At 34.0% G+C, this 15,300-nt stretch overlaps 1 protein-coding gene across 2 annotated transcripts in view; it reads left to right on the forward strand.

Moving 5' to 3' along the window:
- Positions 1-15,300, forward strand: part of LOC118185911 (pentatricopeptide repeat-containing protein 2, mitochondrial-like) — a 62,082-nt gene that overhangs the window by 30,995 nt on the left and 15,787 nt on the right. For both annotated transcript variants that reach the window (XM_035355876.2, XM_035355877.2), the window contains exons 5-6: positions 4,184-4,363; positions 5,895-6,008. In XM_035355876.2, the coding sequence (XP_035211767.1) occupies positions 4,184-4,363; positions 5,895-6,008 (294 nt within the window). The remainder of the gene's footprint in view (positions 1-4,183; positions 4,364-5,894; positions 6,009-15,300) is intronic.

The following is a 15,300-nucleotide window of genomic DNA, read 5'->3' on the forward strand; positions in this document are numbered from 1 at the left end:
ATAACTTGAAGAGCCATCGAATGGCCTCTTCATAATTAAATATATTTTTGCAATTGTTTTGGGTTGAGTGAAGTTACAACAGTTTATTGCACAATAATAAAACTTTCAGGTGTATGATGAAAAAAATCCATTTTTATTATAAATATTTATTATTTTAAATGCGGAAACTAAACTAAAAGATTTTTTTCAACCATTACAAATCACATGTTTTATTACCATATAAAAATGTTAAATATGTATTTAAACATGTATTTCATATGATCCATGAGAAATAGTTAAAATAAAAGAATTATAAATCAGATCACACCATCTTTCAAAAGCTTCGGCTTGGAATTTCCATGCAATGTGTACAGTTAGAAGTTGGTGGAACATCGAAATTCAACCAGGGACTGTGCAGGTATAGTCCCACTGCACTAACTGTACAGTTTTGCAATAATATTTATGGATAGCATCCCGGCAAACTAGTTTAAAGGTCTTCCTTTTTTTTTCCCTACCCCAAACCACCTGACAGGACTTTTGGCTCACTCATGTTTTAAGTGACCCTATGCTGTTCCCTGGAGCAGCACACTTTGAGAACTGCTGCTCTAAAGTATTTTAAAAGTAATGAATTATTATAATCAGTAGGTTTTATGCTGTGCATATTTGGTGGCCTTAAATTCTTAGAATTTAAAATGAAGTTGTGATTTTAAATTCTAAAATGTTATTATATTAGCTGCTATTATATTTTTTAGAATAAAACATATTATTTGTAAATTTCAAAATTTTTATTCAATAATAAAAATGTATATACATTTGTACCAATGCCAATAATTTCGACGTTAAATAGATTGAATATTGGCAAATGTTTAATCATCTGTTTAATTAGTTTTCTCCTTCTTTCATTAAATTTTATACTTTCTTTTAAACTTAATTGAAAGCCTGATTATATTTTTATCCTCATTATAAAAATTTCTTTCTTGTAGAAATATTTTAAGTACCGTAATTTCCGGAAGAAACGCCGCGGCGTTTACATGTTTAAAACTTAAATTTTCAGCAGGTGTGGCGTATCTACCCATGCGGCGTTTAGGTACACTAAAAATAAAATATTTCCTATAATGGTCATTGTACATAGTTTGGATGGCCTTGTCATTGTGCATAGACTGGTGCTGTTCCCACACAAAAGGCACACTCAGTTGCTTTTTGCGAACGTTATTTTGTTTACATTCTTTTCCTTGAACGGACCTATGCTTCATTCACCCTAAACGAGATCTCAGAACAATAACATTCTTCCCCCTTTCAAATCAACATTATCATCAGTTTGAATAGTCTCTCTCCTCTGCCATTTGATGAATTTTCCAGGACCCATCCTCTCCCTACCCCTGCCTTTTCTGCAATTTTTTTCAAAGGCGGACACGACTCCACCTGCCTCGCAATAAGGAACTCTGACGTATTTCCCCTTCAGCATGAATCGATTTTTCTTGGCATTCTGCCAGATACAGATCCCATTAGTTTGGGTACAAGTACTTGTTGAATAGTTTTTAAGTAAGAAGGGAGCGGAAAATTTTTGAAAATGTCCCTAAACGGCACAGAAGCTATACTGCTGGTTTTAAGCTTAATGTAATTTCACGTGCTGAACAAATTGGAAATCGAGCAGCAGCTCGAGAGTTTGAAGTGGCCGACAGATGTATTCAACATTGGAGAACTGAAAAATAACTTCTTAAAAATATGCCACAACAGAAACGAGCCAAAAGAAGTGGTACTGTAAGGTGGCGAAATATAGAGGACGACCTTGCAAACTGGATAAAGGAGCAACGAGGAAAGGGAATGGCAATTTCGGCTGCAAAAATCAGCTTACAAGCAAAATTTATAGCAAAACGAATGAACATAAATGATTTCAAAGGAGGTGTAGCAGATTTATGAAAAGAAAAAATATTTCTGTGCGTACTAGAACAACAGTCGGGCAACAATTACCAATGAACTGGCAGGATAAAACATCATCTTTTCTAAAATATGTGACAGATATTATTGACCAAAAAAAAAAAAAAAAAAAAAAAAAACTCCTTCGGTCACAGATAATAAATATGGATGAAACGCCGTTAGCTTTCGACTCTCCTGGAAACAGAACTGTTGATGAAACTGGTGCAAAAACTGTATCTGTGCTTATGAAGGGCCATGAAAGAACATCATTTACATGTGTGTTAGCTTGTGCCGCAAACGGTGACAAGCTAAAGCCGCTGATCATTTTTAAACGAAAGACTATTCCGAAGGGAGATTTTCCTAATGACGTAATTATTTGTGCAAATGAGAACGGCTAGATGTGCGAAACAATCATGCATGAGTGGCTACAAAAAGTTTGGCAGTGTCGTATGGGATCTTTTTTCCAACCAAAGGGGTTATTGATAACGAATTCCATGCGTGATCATTTCTTTGAGTCAGTGAAAAGAATATGTCAAAAAATGTCTACGACCGAAGCACTAATTCCTGGTGGTTTGACAAAAATCTTACAACCATTAGATTTGTTAGGTAATAAATCCTTCAAAGCTGAAGTCCGAAAGCAGTGGGAGTGTTGGATGAGTTAAGAATTGCATACGTATACCAAAAGCGGTAAAATGCATAGAGCATCTTATGAAGAAATTGCAAAGTGGGCAGGAAGTGCGTGGAAATCGGTAAAAACATCGTCAATAACAGCAGGGTTCAAAGAAGCTGAAATTATATCCTTAGATAAAGAGACTGTAAACCAAGAGGATGAATGTGACGATCTGGAAGACTTAGATCAGGATTTACTTAAACTTTTTAATTCAGATAGTGAAGAATCAGATTTTGATGGCTTCATATGATGTATAGTTTGCTGTAATTCCTAAGTAAAATTTAAAATTTCCTTTTGTCATCCAAATTTAATATTTCGTTGTTGCAACATTTTTTATAATATAGTCTGAGTATTACAAATATGGACTTCTTTAGTGGATAAATATAAGTATATATGTGAAGGTAAATATATTTTCCACATTTCTTACCTTTAATTTATTTTCGAGTTATGGTTTTATTTCATGCATTTTTCTTAACTGGTATGTCATATATCAGGACTTGGGTTAAGTTTTTGCATCTATACGGCCCACGACGATGTCACGCGCAATTTAATCTATTGCGGCGTTGCTGTGTAAGTTTTTCCCCCCCACCACCATTTTTCTCGAGTGCGGCGTTTATACTGATGCGGCCTTTCTTCCGGAAATTATGGTATTTATCATTTATATATATTCTCCTCGTGTTTTGAAGTGTAATTGTAAAACTTTGGAACTTAACGAAGGAAAGAAAAAACTTTTCCAAGAAAATGGCATTAGAATAGGATTTGTACAAATAATTATAATATGAAGCTCTGCTATTGTTTTGAAAGTTCCGTTAATGCAGTAACTGAGTGTAGTAAACTGAATTGAGAAAAGTACTACTTTAAAGATAATGCATTGCTTATCATGTGATTGAAAGCGGAAACAAATTGCTTTAAAGGTAGCTGCATGCTTAACGATGCTGAGATTTAGTACTTCCTGCTGGAATGAGTGGAATGGAATTTTAGTACTTCCTGCTTCAGTTCCAGTTCCTCAGGCTTGCTGCTTAAGTGTGGACTAGAAAAATTACAAAGGAAATGTAAATGTGCAATAAACTGAATGAAATGAAATAGTATGTCCATTCGCCTTCATTTTTCATATCAGCCAATATGCCATACAGCTATTTTAATAACAGACTTAAGTAAATCAGTATGTTTGTAATTACTATCAAAGTTTTTGTCATGCTGTATGTTTTAAAATACCATTTACTTTTCTATAAGGATTCTGTAGCCAAATGTGCATTAATGAGTAAAATCAGTGATTACAGAGACTTGAAGAAATTCAACACTGGGGGCATTAACAGAAATGTAGTTTTTATACTGTTGATCAATTTTTATGTAGCTGAAATCTGTTACCCATATCCTGTCATGAAGTTCATTGTTATTTCGTGAAAAATGTTCATTATTCTGTCACTTATTTCATAGTAACTATTATGAAAGCTAAATTTGTCCACTTGAGTTCAAGAAAATAATGTGTTTTTGATCTTTATGTAGTTTTAAGTTTATAGCTCCTTTGTATGCATTTCTTTTTAAATTTATTTATATATTTTGATATTTAGTATGTATGTCCTGACTTTTTTACCATTATGTAAATAAATTACCTAGGAATTGGATGGCTTTTTTGATCAACTGAAGTCTTACCTGTTGTGCATGGATTTGTGCTTCAAAAATGGAGAATATGACCAAATTTTGCATTTCTTTAAAGATTTGCAATCTAAGCAAATTGCAGAAACAAAATTTCCTCGAGAAGCTGTGGTTCTAACAGTTGGAGCATGTTATAAATTAGTAAGTATTTTTGTCATTTAAATATTGAATTCCTTATCAAATTCATGAGAACTGTACACTGTAGCTGCATGGGGTATTTTTGGTTTTCCTGTGTGATATAAATATGAGCAATTTTTCATTAAAAAATCCACAACAAAAGCATCATTTCTAACCCATCTTTAGCTATGAAGAATTTCATTTTTTTCTTAAAACTTTGCACCCTTTAAGTGGATATTTTATGAATTCCTGCAGATTTAATCAGATTTTTTTTATTCTTAAAAAGATGAGATGTGTTTTTTTTTCATAAAAAAATTGCAAAAAATGCCTTTCATTTGGATTAATAGAAATCGTTTGTATGATAGCCATTGTTTTTTGTACTTGTCACACTGCATTAGAGGTATCGGTGACACATTGAATGATATGTACGAAATTGCAAATAACATTATCTTTTTTAGGTGATTGCCACTAGTTCTTGCATCATTATGACAAAGATGTGTATGTACAGTGCCACTAAAGAGAGTACTCATTGGAACTTTGCCTTCACATTGTCATACTAGCCTGACAAAAGTATTGTGGTATGATGTATATTGTATGATGTACAAAGTATTGTGATGAGATGTGATTGGGCTATGAGTTCCTCTTGCATCTTTGGTATACATATCTGGCACTATGAAAAATCAGTATTTATAATACATAAACATTCTAAGACTTGTAACTGTCCCTTATCTTCAGGAATTCTCTAGAGCTGTCTTCTAGTAATACGTTGCATGAACACATATCTGATGCTTCCTTGACACACTACAAATTGTATTCATGCTTCTGCATTTACCAGATCTTTTCTTGATTGAACATACCAGATCTTATATATGATGTCTTTTCTGCTGCCATACGAAGACCACCAATAGCTACAGCAAATAAACTCTGTAACAAATTTCAGTGGCCTGGATTGCAGTATCTCAAAACACCATCCTATCTCTCTTTGATTAATATACCTTACTGAATAATGCTTTCATCTTTAATTATTTGTAGTGAAATGTTTTGCTCAAAGAAATGTGATGCATAGATAATTTCTTTCACAGAAAATAATTTTTCATAAGACTATTTTGATAAGATTTTCAAACATTTAATTGCACCAAGAGAAGTAAACAAAGGTATTTTCAGTTATGCCTGATAAGTCATAAATCAAAGTAACAGTCCGTATAAACAGAAGTAAATTAAAATTGATGAAGGGAAGAATGGAAATAATGAAAAATTTCCGAATATTCCATTTTCATGTATATTAAAGTTTTAATAAAAGATTAAACGGAGAATCATCTATTAAAAGAATAAAAGCTTTAGAATTTTCTATACACATGTCAATGAATATAAGATAATTGAATCATAGTTAGGTATATTATGTCTTTCAATAATATTTTAGTAATGCTAGTTTTAGAAAGAAAAATACTTTATAAAAAATTCATTAAAGTTTTCTGCTACAGCCTGAATTTTTATTTTCTTTTTAATATTTTGTATCTGGCAAATTTATTTGAAAGTGTCTCTCGTTTACTTTCAGAATACGCCAGAAACCTTCCAGCTGGCAACAGATATAGTCACACAAGCCCGAGAGGCAAAAGTTCCAATTATTCGAAAGGCTTTATCATTTGTTGTAGCATTAGCTTTGAATCAGGTAAGATATTCTCTGATTTTGTTTTCATAATCAATTTAGATTAAATACTGTTACAAAAACTTATAAGTGATATAATGCATACCTTAAGAGTCCTTAGGTTTTTTGGAAATGATTTTTGGCCCTTAAAAGTCTTCAGTTTTGGCCAAAATTAGCAGAAGGTCCTTAATTTTAATTATCTAACTGTCATATCCTTCTTTTTCTTGGGCGTGTAGCTTCTGGATATGTATTTACTTCCTACCGTAGACGTATCGTATTGTGTGCGTTGCATAAAACAGCCATTTTAACGGCACAAAACTTTATTAACACACAAATAAAAATAATAAGTACAAACGATGAACACACAAGTATCACTTCGTTTCTTGCATCTAAGCTGACATACAACACATTTCCTTCGTTACTTCGCTACCACCTACTAACTACTCTTCTCTAGTAAGTCTCATGAGAGAGAGGCGTTGCGGCCGTTCGGCTAAACTGCGCATGCGTGGTCATCACGTCATGACACTAACATTTCTGTCTGTTTTTTACGACTGCCATTTAGACTGTGAATTAGAATTCTGCAGGGATATTTTTGGCAATTCACTGACAAATTTGATTTGATGGGTAATCATTTAAATTTATTTGAATATAGATGGTGCGATACTCAAGTTTCTGGGCAGGAAATGAAACATAAGCATCTCAAAATTATTTCTTTTTTGTTAATGAAGGGCTCATACACAACTTTCGTAATCCCCCCCCCCCCCCCCCGCAAGAAGAAAGAAAACCTTTGGCTTTTTACTGTTACAGGATGGTAGGGATATTTTTCTTTCAGATTTAGGCATTAAATGTAGAAGGTTTAGAAAGATTTGAAGACAAAATTTATAGACCTGCCATTCCAGAAAAATAAGTCAAAATGAAAAATGTCTTCATGGTATTAACATGTAATGGATGTATTTTATAGGAAGTTTGATGAATTTCTTACTTTTTGGAAGAACAATGAAAACATAATTATTTGCATAACCAAAACACCATTACACTGAAGGTATGTTTGTTGGCATTATAATAGAAAACTTTATTGCTAAAATGTGTTCACATTTTATTATTCACATTATAAAAAGAAAGAACTTCCAGTCATGCAAAAACCTAAAGGCATAAGATTAAACATCCACAGAAATGTCCTATTGTTGAAATTTATTGTTCACTGGCTGTCCTCCTCACCATCTTTTAAAATGTTGTTTATCCTTATATATTTTTTGAGTGACTTTTCTTCAAAAATCGTTTTAAACGCTTTTGTTACTGTTGCCGCATGCCATTTTCTGACCTCTGTCTTGCCGTGACCAAGAATTTGACCGCTTCTCTTGTAAGATGTTTTGGTGAAGAGCCAGCAATATATTTCTTTGGTCTACCTTTTCTCCGGAGATGCCTCTTGAAATGGGTAGCTCATAAACATGTAAGGCTGAGCTGTGGTACATCCCACGTAGTTTAGTCTCACAAAAGCTTACAGCCACTTAGGGCAAATACAGTAAATAGAATAGGCAATTATTAGTGATCTATGAATCTATTTGGAAATTGAGGCACATACTAGAGTGACAAAAATTTACAGTGCTTACTGATCTTTGCTCAGAAAAACCTAAAAAATGCTGCCTACTACAAAATCGTGTATTAACATTACCTTGCATTCATTAAATTAAAATTTTAAATTAAAATTACAGGTCCCATATCTTGTGATAATATTACTAAGGCATCAACATTAAATAATAATAATTCATTATAAATAAAGCTTTCAAACTTCTAAATTCAGAAATTGAAATACCATTACTCAACAACAAATCAGGGCATTTGTGTTGAATGGCTTCGTGTAACCTTGTCAAAGTGGAACAATAAAGATCAGAAATAACAGTATGGACCACACTCCAAATATTCAATCAGGATAACACTGTATGAAACAGAATGTGGTTGCTACTTGCATATTCTCCTCATTTTGTTTACTCATTTTATTATAAGAAAATAGAGAGAGAAAAATTACATAATTTAATTTCTGAAGAATGTGGTAAGCAGATAAACATCAAAGCAAGAGCAACATAACAAATTAAAAGTATCTATGAACTATCCCGATATTATGTATTCTAAAGAAACCTATATTTCAATGAGAATACCTACTAATGTTAACATTAACATTATCTAATCGGATATCTTCATTTCTGATTCCCTATATTTTGAATCTCACCCACTGTTATGTTTGTCCACTACTACTTCTTAGGCCTTTTGGCAAAAGGTTGATCTAATACTAATTTAAGCCAAATACTTCAACAATCTACAAAAATAATGATTTTATTTACAAAGCAACCTCGATTACATCGATAGTTCACTGCTAACTACGTCGCAAACTAAAAAACTAACATTCTTTTTCAGAAGCGAAGCGCCCTCTAACGGCAATCAATTGGGAGATTTTTCCACACTCCCTACCTGATCATTTTGCAAAAATTATCACTATTTCAGCATACAAATGATAAAAATGTAAGAGAGCAACTTACATATCAAGTACATTCAACTGATGTAAATATAAACTGCAAAAGGAAATTCTATGTAAAATCAACAAATATAGTTAACTGCTTCAATTCAAATGTTACTTACTACGTAAATATTAATTCAAATTACAAACAGTAAATTATTAGTAATAACTAAACTAATTATCTAAAATTAATGTTAGTGAACATGAAATATAAGAAATAAAATTAAAAGGTTACAAAATTAGTTCATTTTCAGTCTGATAGTTCAAGGGGGTATATCAATTGCACTGGTCTTTTAAAGTCTCCTTTTTTAGTTTTTACCACACATGATCATACAAGACCATCACGTCCTTTAAAGACTTGAATTACTCGACCTAAATCCCAGAGGAACTTAGATTTAGTTGTTCCTTCATGTAAAACTATATTACCAATTTTAAGATTTTTCTTGGCTTCTGGTGTACTGAAGAAGTGAGCATTTCTTAATTCAAGAAGATACTGAGTTTTCCATTTTTTCCAGAACTGTTTTGTAAGTGCTGTCTGATATTCTTTTCGTTTTATTAACACCTGAAGTTAAGGCAATTTATTATCTTTCTTGTTGGAGAGTTATTCAGGATCTCAGCAAAGTTGTATGGATATTCATCCTTATGTCCGATCAATAGAAAATTAGCCGTTGCAAGCGGTTCAGGTTCATGTAAATCATTGTAAAATTAGGTCAAAACACGTCTACTCACAATATTTTCGACCTCTGTCAACACAGTCATAATTTCTTCAAAATTCAGTTGTGCTCTGCCTAATATCTTTTTCAATGGTTCCTTTATGTTTTTCATAAGGCGTTCATAAAAAGCTCCCCACCATGGAGCAAGCTCGATGATAAATTTCCAAGTCAAACCTTCATTTGCTAGAAAATTTTGAAAGTCTGTACTTTCAATAATGCTGTAAAAATACTGTAAATCTTTGGCAGCATATTTGAAAGTTTTCGCGTTATCTGAATAAAAGGTGTGACAGTTTCCTCTTCTTGAAATGAAACGTCTGAGAGCCAAAATGAATTTGTTTGCAGACATATTGGAAATGAGTTCTAGACGTAACGCTCGTGTAACAGCGCACATAAACAATACGATGTATGATTTCTGAATGTCGTTTCCAGACTTGATGTAAACTGGACCTGTGAAATCGACGCGTGTAACATAGAAAGGTGGAGTTTCAACAAATCGATCTTTAGGTAACTGAGCTGTCATTTGTTTCGCTGGTTTTACTGCATATTTCCAACAAATTAAACAGTTCCCTAAGACTTACCAACTGACGGCCTTTAGGAATCCAAAATTTCTGCCGTAGTTTGGCTAAAGTTGCTGCAACTCCCGCATGCAGAACGTTATAATGTTCCCTTTTTACAATTAATTCAGTAAATTTGGAATCTTTAGGAAGAAGAACTGGATGCTTCTCATCAACTGTATATTCGGTTTCTTCTAATCTTCCCTTAATTCGAAGAATTTTATTTTCATCAAGAAACGGTGCCAACCTGAATATATCAGAGCTTGGAGAAATTGACTTGTTAGATTGAAGAGCCTTAATTTCAGGTGTGAAGAAATCCATCTGGGCTTTACGAACACAAAAAATTTTAGTTTCCTGAATTTCAGAAGCACTTAATGTTCCACTATTAGCAGGCAGTTTTTTTGCTTTAGCAACAAAACGTCTAATCCATGCCATAATTCTGAGATATTTCAGCACATTACTGAATTTTGTTATATCCAATAGTTAATCATCTTTCTTCATAACAATGTCATAAACAGATGTCTTACTACGGCATTCTAGTTGTTTATCATTTCCCACATCAAACTTCACCACTAAAGTGAACAATTTCTTAAATTAGCAACAGTAGTTCCTCGTGATATCAGGTCAGAGGGGTTATCTTTCCCATGGCAATAATGCCAATTATTGCTTTCAGTTAGTTTCTGAATTTCATAAACTCTGTTTTTGATGAAAGATTTAAATTTTTCGGGAGATCCACGAACCCAAAAGTACGTTATTTGAGAATCAGTCCAGTGGAAGGGGATTACTTCGTATTTTAAACATTTTGCGATTTTATCACTCAATCTAGCGGATAATAGCACACCCAAAAGCTCCAATCTAGGAAGTGTAAGGGATTTCAGAGGTGCAACTCTACTCTTGGAAGTAACAAAAACTGTTTGAAAAGTTCCATTGTTCAAAACTATTCTTAGATATACCACGCATCCATAAGCTTTCAAACTAGCATCAGAAAAGTTATGGAGTCACATCTGCATATTTGTTTCACATCTGCATCTAATATTCCATATAAATAGTACCGGGGAATTCTGAGGTGGTTCAGTTCTTCAATTTCTTCGTACCAGGCTTTCCATTTATAACTAAGATCAGGTGGCGATTCATCGTCCCAATCAATTTTGGCAGACCAGATTTCCTGAAACAGACACTTTATTCTCATAGTGAAAGGGCTATAAAATCCGACAGGATCAGAAATACAGCCTGCAGTTTGCAATAGAAAACGTTTTGAGTTGATTGACGAAGAAATGAAATTTGTCAAGTGCTGAGTGTCAAAATAAAAATTATCATTATCTGTATCCCAGTTAATTCCTAACACTTTGATCGGGACAACTTCAGGAGATTCTTGCATCGAAAATTCTTTGCAATGCTAAATATCTTTTGAGTTCTTTGGAATTAGTATGCCACTTATGTAGTGACATGCTAGCTTCATTGAAAATGTTCACAATTTCTAAACTTGTTTTCAGGGCTTGTTCTAAATTTTGTTGCCCACCAATAATGTCATCAACATACAGGCAGTTGTTTAAGAGTTCTACTGTTTAAGGATATATTTCTGAATATTTTTTAAGGTTATGCTTAATAGTAGCAGCTAGGAGAAAAGGACTAGATTTTACTCCAAACAAAACTCTTGTAAATCTAAAGATTTTCAAACTTTCATTGTTATCATCAGGATCATCTTTCCAAAAGAATCGTGTAACATTCCCGTGTTCTTCATTTAACTCTATCTGTAAGAATGCTTGTGTAATGTCTGCTGTAAAGGCTATCGAATTTTGTCTAAATTTTATCAATAAATCAAAAATATCAGGATATAGGTTCGGACCAGTATACGAGGGCCATCCAGGAAGTAGATTACGTTTCCGTCTGTGTCCGCTAGGGGCGGGGCTAGCGCGGCCATCTTGGGGTCAGAGCGTTGCGCAGCTCAGTCTGCATCTAGCCATGCTAGTGAGAGGTTCGTGCTGTGCTCCGTTCAGATACTGTGACAGTTTGAAATGTCTGCGTTAATTGAAAATCTCGCGAGCTGCGAGGTGCGCTCAGTAATAAGGTTTCTGACTGCAAAAAACTGTAAACCGATAGAAATCTATCGGCAGCTTCGTGAAGTGTATGGGGACAACATTATCACTGAAGGTGGGTCATAAGATTTCAAAATGGCCGAACCAATGTTCACGACGAAGATCGAAGTGGGAGACACAGCATAGTGACCGCCGAACTTCTCGAAAAAGTCGATGCTAAAGTCCGTGAAAATCGAAATTTCACAATAATGGAACTTTCTTTGAGTTTTCCACAAATTTCGTGAAGTTTGTTGCACGAAATCATCAGCGAAAAGCTTGGTTACCACAAGTTTTGTGCAAGATGGAAGGCAAGAAGAGGTAACGAAGTGGTTGAAGGCGCAGGCGGCCGAATTTTTCGACGAAGGAATTTCCAAGCTCGTACATCGCTACGATAAATGCCTTAATTTGTATGGTGACTATGTAGAAAAGTAGTATTTGAGTGTGGCTTTCATCTGTATATAATAAAATTTGTTTCCTATACTTTGTTTATTTTTTTATTCCAAAACGTAATCTACTTTCTGGATAGCCCTCGTATAAACAGTCATTTAGAGAGAGAGTTTTTGGTTTATGGGCTGAAGCATCATAAACTATTCTTAGTTTGCTTGTTGCTCTATCATTTCTGATGACTGCTCTATGAGGTAAATAAAATTAGGTTTTATCATTTTGATTGTCTTCTTGAACTGGTTCAATAATATGTTTTAACTTGTAATGTAATCCTTTAAAACCTCTGTGTATTGAATAAACAAAGAGTTATCAATTTTAAATTTGTTACTCAATTTCTTAAATCTTTCAAGTGCTATATCCCTATTATCTTCCATTTCTAAATCAACAGATTTGTCGTTTTGAGTATCACTTTCCAAACCTAAGTTTTCTAGCTTCCAAAACTGTTGTAACTGATCTGATATCAAGTTTTTATTTACTATTACACTGAGGTGACAAAAGTCATGGGATAGCAATATGCAAATATACAGATGGCAGTAGTATCGTGTAGAAAATGTATAAATTGTGCTTTGGCGGGACTTTCATTTGTGTTCAAGTTATTCATGTGAAGAGGCTTTGACGATTAGAATTAACAGACTTTGAACGCGGAATGGTAGTTGGAGCTAGACGCACGGGTCATTCCATTTCGGATATCATTAGGGAATTTAACATTCCGAGATCCACTGTGTCAAGAGTGTTCCGAGAGCATCTAATTTCAGGCCTAATATCCCGCCATGGACAGCGCAGTACCCAACTACCTGCACTTAACGACCGAGACCAGCGACGTCTGCGTATAGTTGTCAATGTTCTCAGACAAGCAACACTGCATCAAATAACCGCAGAAATCAATGTGGGACATACGAGGGACGTGTCCGATAGGACAGTGCGGCGAAATTTGTCTTCCTTGGGCTATGCCAGCAAAAGACCGACTCGAGTGCCTTTACTGACGCCACGACATCGCCTGCAGGTACTGTCGTGGGCTCGTGAGCATATCGGTTGGTCCCTAAACGAATGGAAAACCGTGGCTTGGTCAGATGAGTCACGATTTCAGTTGGTAAGAGCTGATGGTAGGGTTGGAGTGTGGCGCAGACCCCATGAAGCCATGGACCCAATTTGTCAACAAGGCACTGTTCAAGCTGGTGGTGGTTCCATAATGGTCTGGGCTGTTTTTACATGGCATGGACTCGGTCCTCTGGTGCAACTGAACCAATCATTGACTGGAAATGGATACCTTCAGCTACTTGGAGATCACTTACAGCCATTCATGGACTTCACATACTCAAACAACGATGGGATTTTTATGGATGACAATGCGCCATGTCACCGGGCCACAATTGTTTGCGATTGGTTAGAAGAACATTCTAGACAATTCCAGCAAATGATCTGGCCATCTAGATCGCCCGACATTAATCCCATCGAACATTTATGGGACATCATCGAGAAATCAGTTCGTGCCCAAAACCCTGCACCGTCAACACTTTCACAATTATGGACATCTATAGAGGCAGCATGGCTCTCCTGAACTAATTTATCTTGAATCGATTTATATATTTGTATTATTACCAGTTCATTGATCATGTCATCGTCTATCATAATATTCCAGGCATCAAATGGTGTTTTTGCATGTTTCAAACAATCAGTATTACCGGGAAGCTTATGTATTATTATTTGGTCCGAATGGCGCATGCGTGCTTGCGCTCATGCTCGTGGATGAGGCGGTCGAACTATACCTGTTGTATTTGTATTAAGACAGGATGTTCCATCAGTATAAATTCTCCAACAGTGTTATTCTTTTAATATACTGTGATTACTTAATTACTTTACTGTGAATATGTGCTAAAACTTTAATTATTTGAAATTCAGTTAGTCGAAATTTTTGGCGGAATGATTATGAGGACTAAAAATGTGAGGTTAGGTCAAAGTGAATATCGAAACTAACTATTTGAAATAGTTATTGATTAATAAGTCGATTTTTTAATATTTGTTTTTTTTTAAAGGCTGTGTTCTTTTAATTTTGGCTTATTGAAATTTGACTATATTTAGATTGATTCCTCACTTTTTCCCATACAAGCGAAAATCTTAGGCAGAATATACCTATATTGTAGCACGCAGTTTCAAAATAAATATCGGACAATATAATAAACTAATTAAAAAGCTCTCTGATTTTAATCTTATCTCAACCTTTAGTAGAAATATATTAAATATAAATTTTATATTAACCTTCTTACATAGAATAATTTAAATAGCACTTTTATCCTTAGATTGCAGATAATTAAAAAAAATATGCTCTTTAATATATCATTTACCGGTCTTAAAAAGTGTAAAAATTATATGATTTAGAACATTTGCTTTTGATATTAATATCAGAATATAGGTGAGACACAATAAATGTAAGATTCTGTTAAAAAATATTTGAGACAGTTTATTTCTCTATCATTTGGTACTGTTTTAACAAAACTATCGTCCGGGTCTTACTTTAAGCTTAATTTGCAGTTAAAATATCTAGAAATGAAAAGCAGTGTCCCTGAAAGGTACAACTTACGTTTTAAAAGAATTTAATTAGAATTACAACTGTCGAAAAAACTTAACACTATTGTGTCAACACTGAAAACAAATGTTTCTAAAAGAAGGAAATTTGAAGAAAGAACATCAGTTTGCAGAAAACTGCTTCAAACAAATCGTGTTTCAAATAGAAATATCTGGAGGTTCAAATCATGTTTTGCCGAGATTTTTCACCCAGTGCAATGCATCAAACAGTCTAGCTATTACAGCGAAAAAGAACAAATAACCTCATATAGGAAAACTTTTTTCATTGAAGGACTGTTTAAATTTAAACTAAGTCATTGAATGTGATATATATCATATCATAAATGATGAATTCAAAGATGTCTTAGCTAAATTTATTGGAGATTCAAGAGTACTATCCAAAAAAGTATATGGGTATCAGCTGTTTCAAAAGGGAGTATGGTATATAACAAATAA

The sequence above is a fragment of the Stegodyphus dumicola genome, chromosome 6 (assembly GCF_044657685.1).
Source record: "Stegodyphus dumicola isolate Sdum_Otavi_A_Nest chromosome 6, ASM4465768v1".
Taxonomy (NCBI): Eukaryota; Metazoa; Arthropoda; class Arachnida; order Araneae; family Eresidae; genus Stegodyphus; species Stegodyphus dumicola.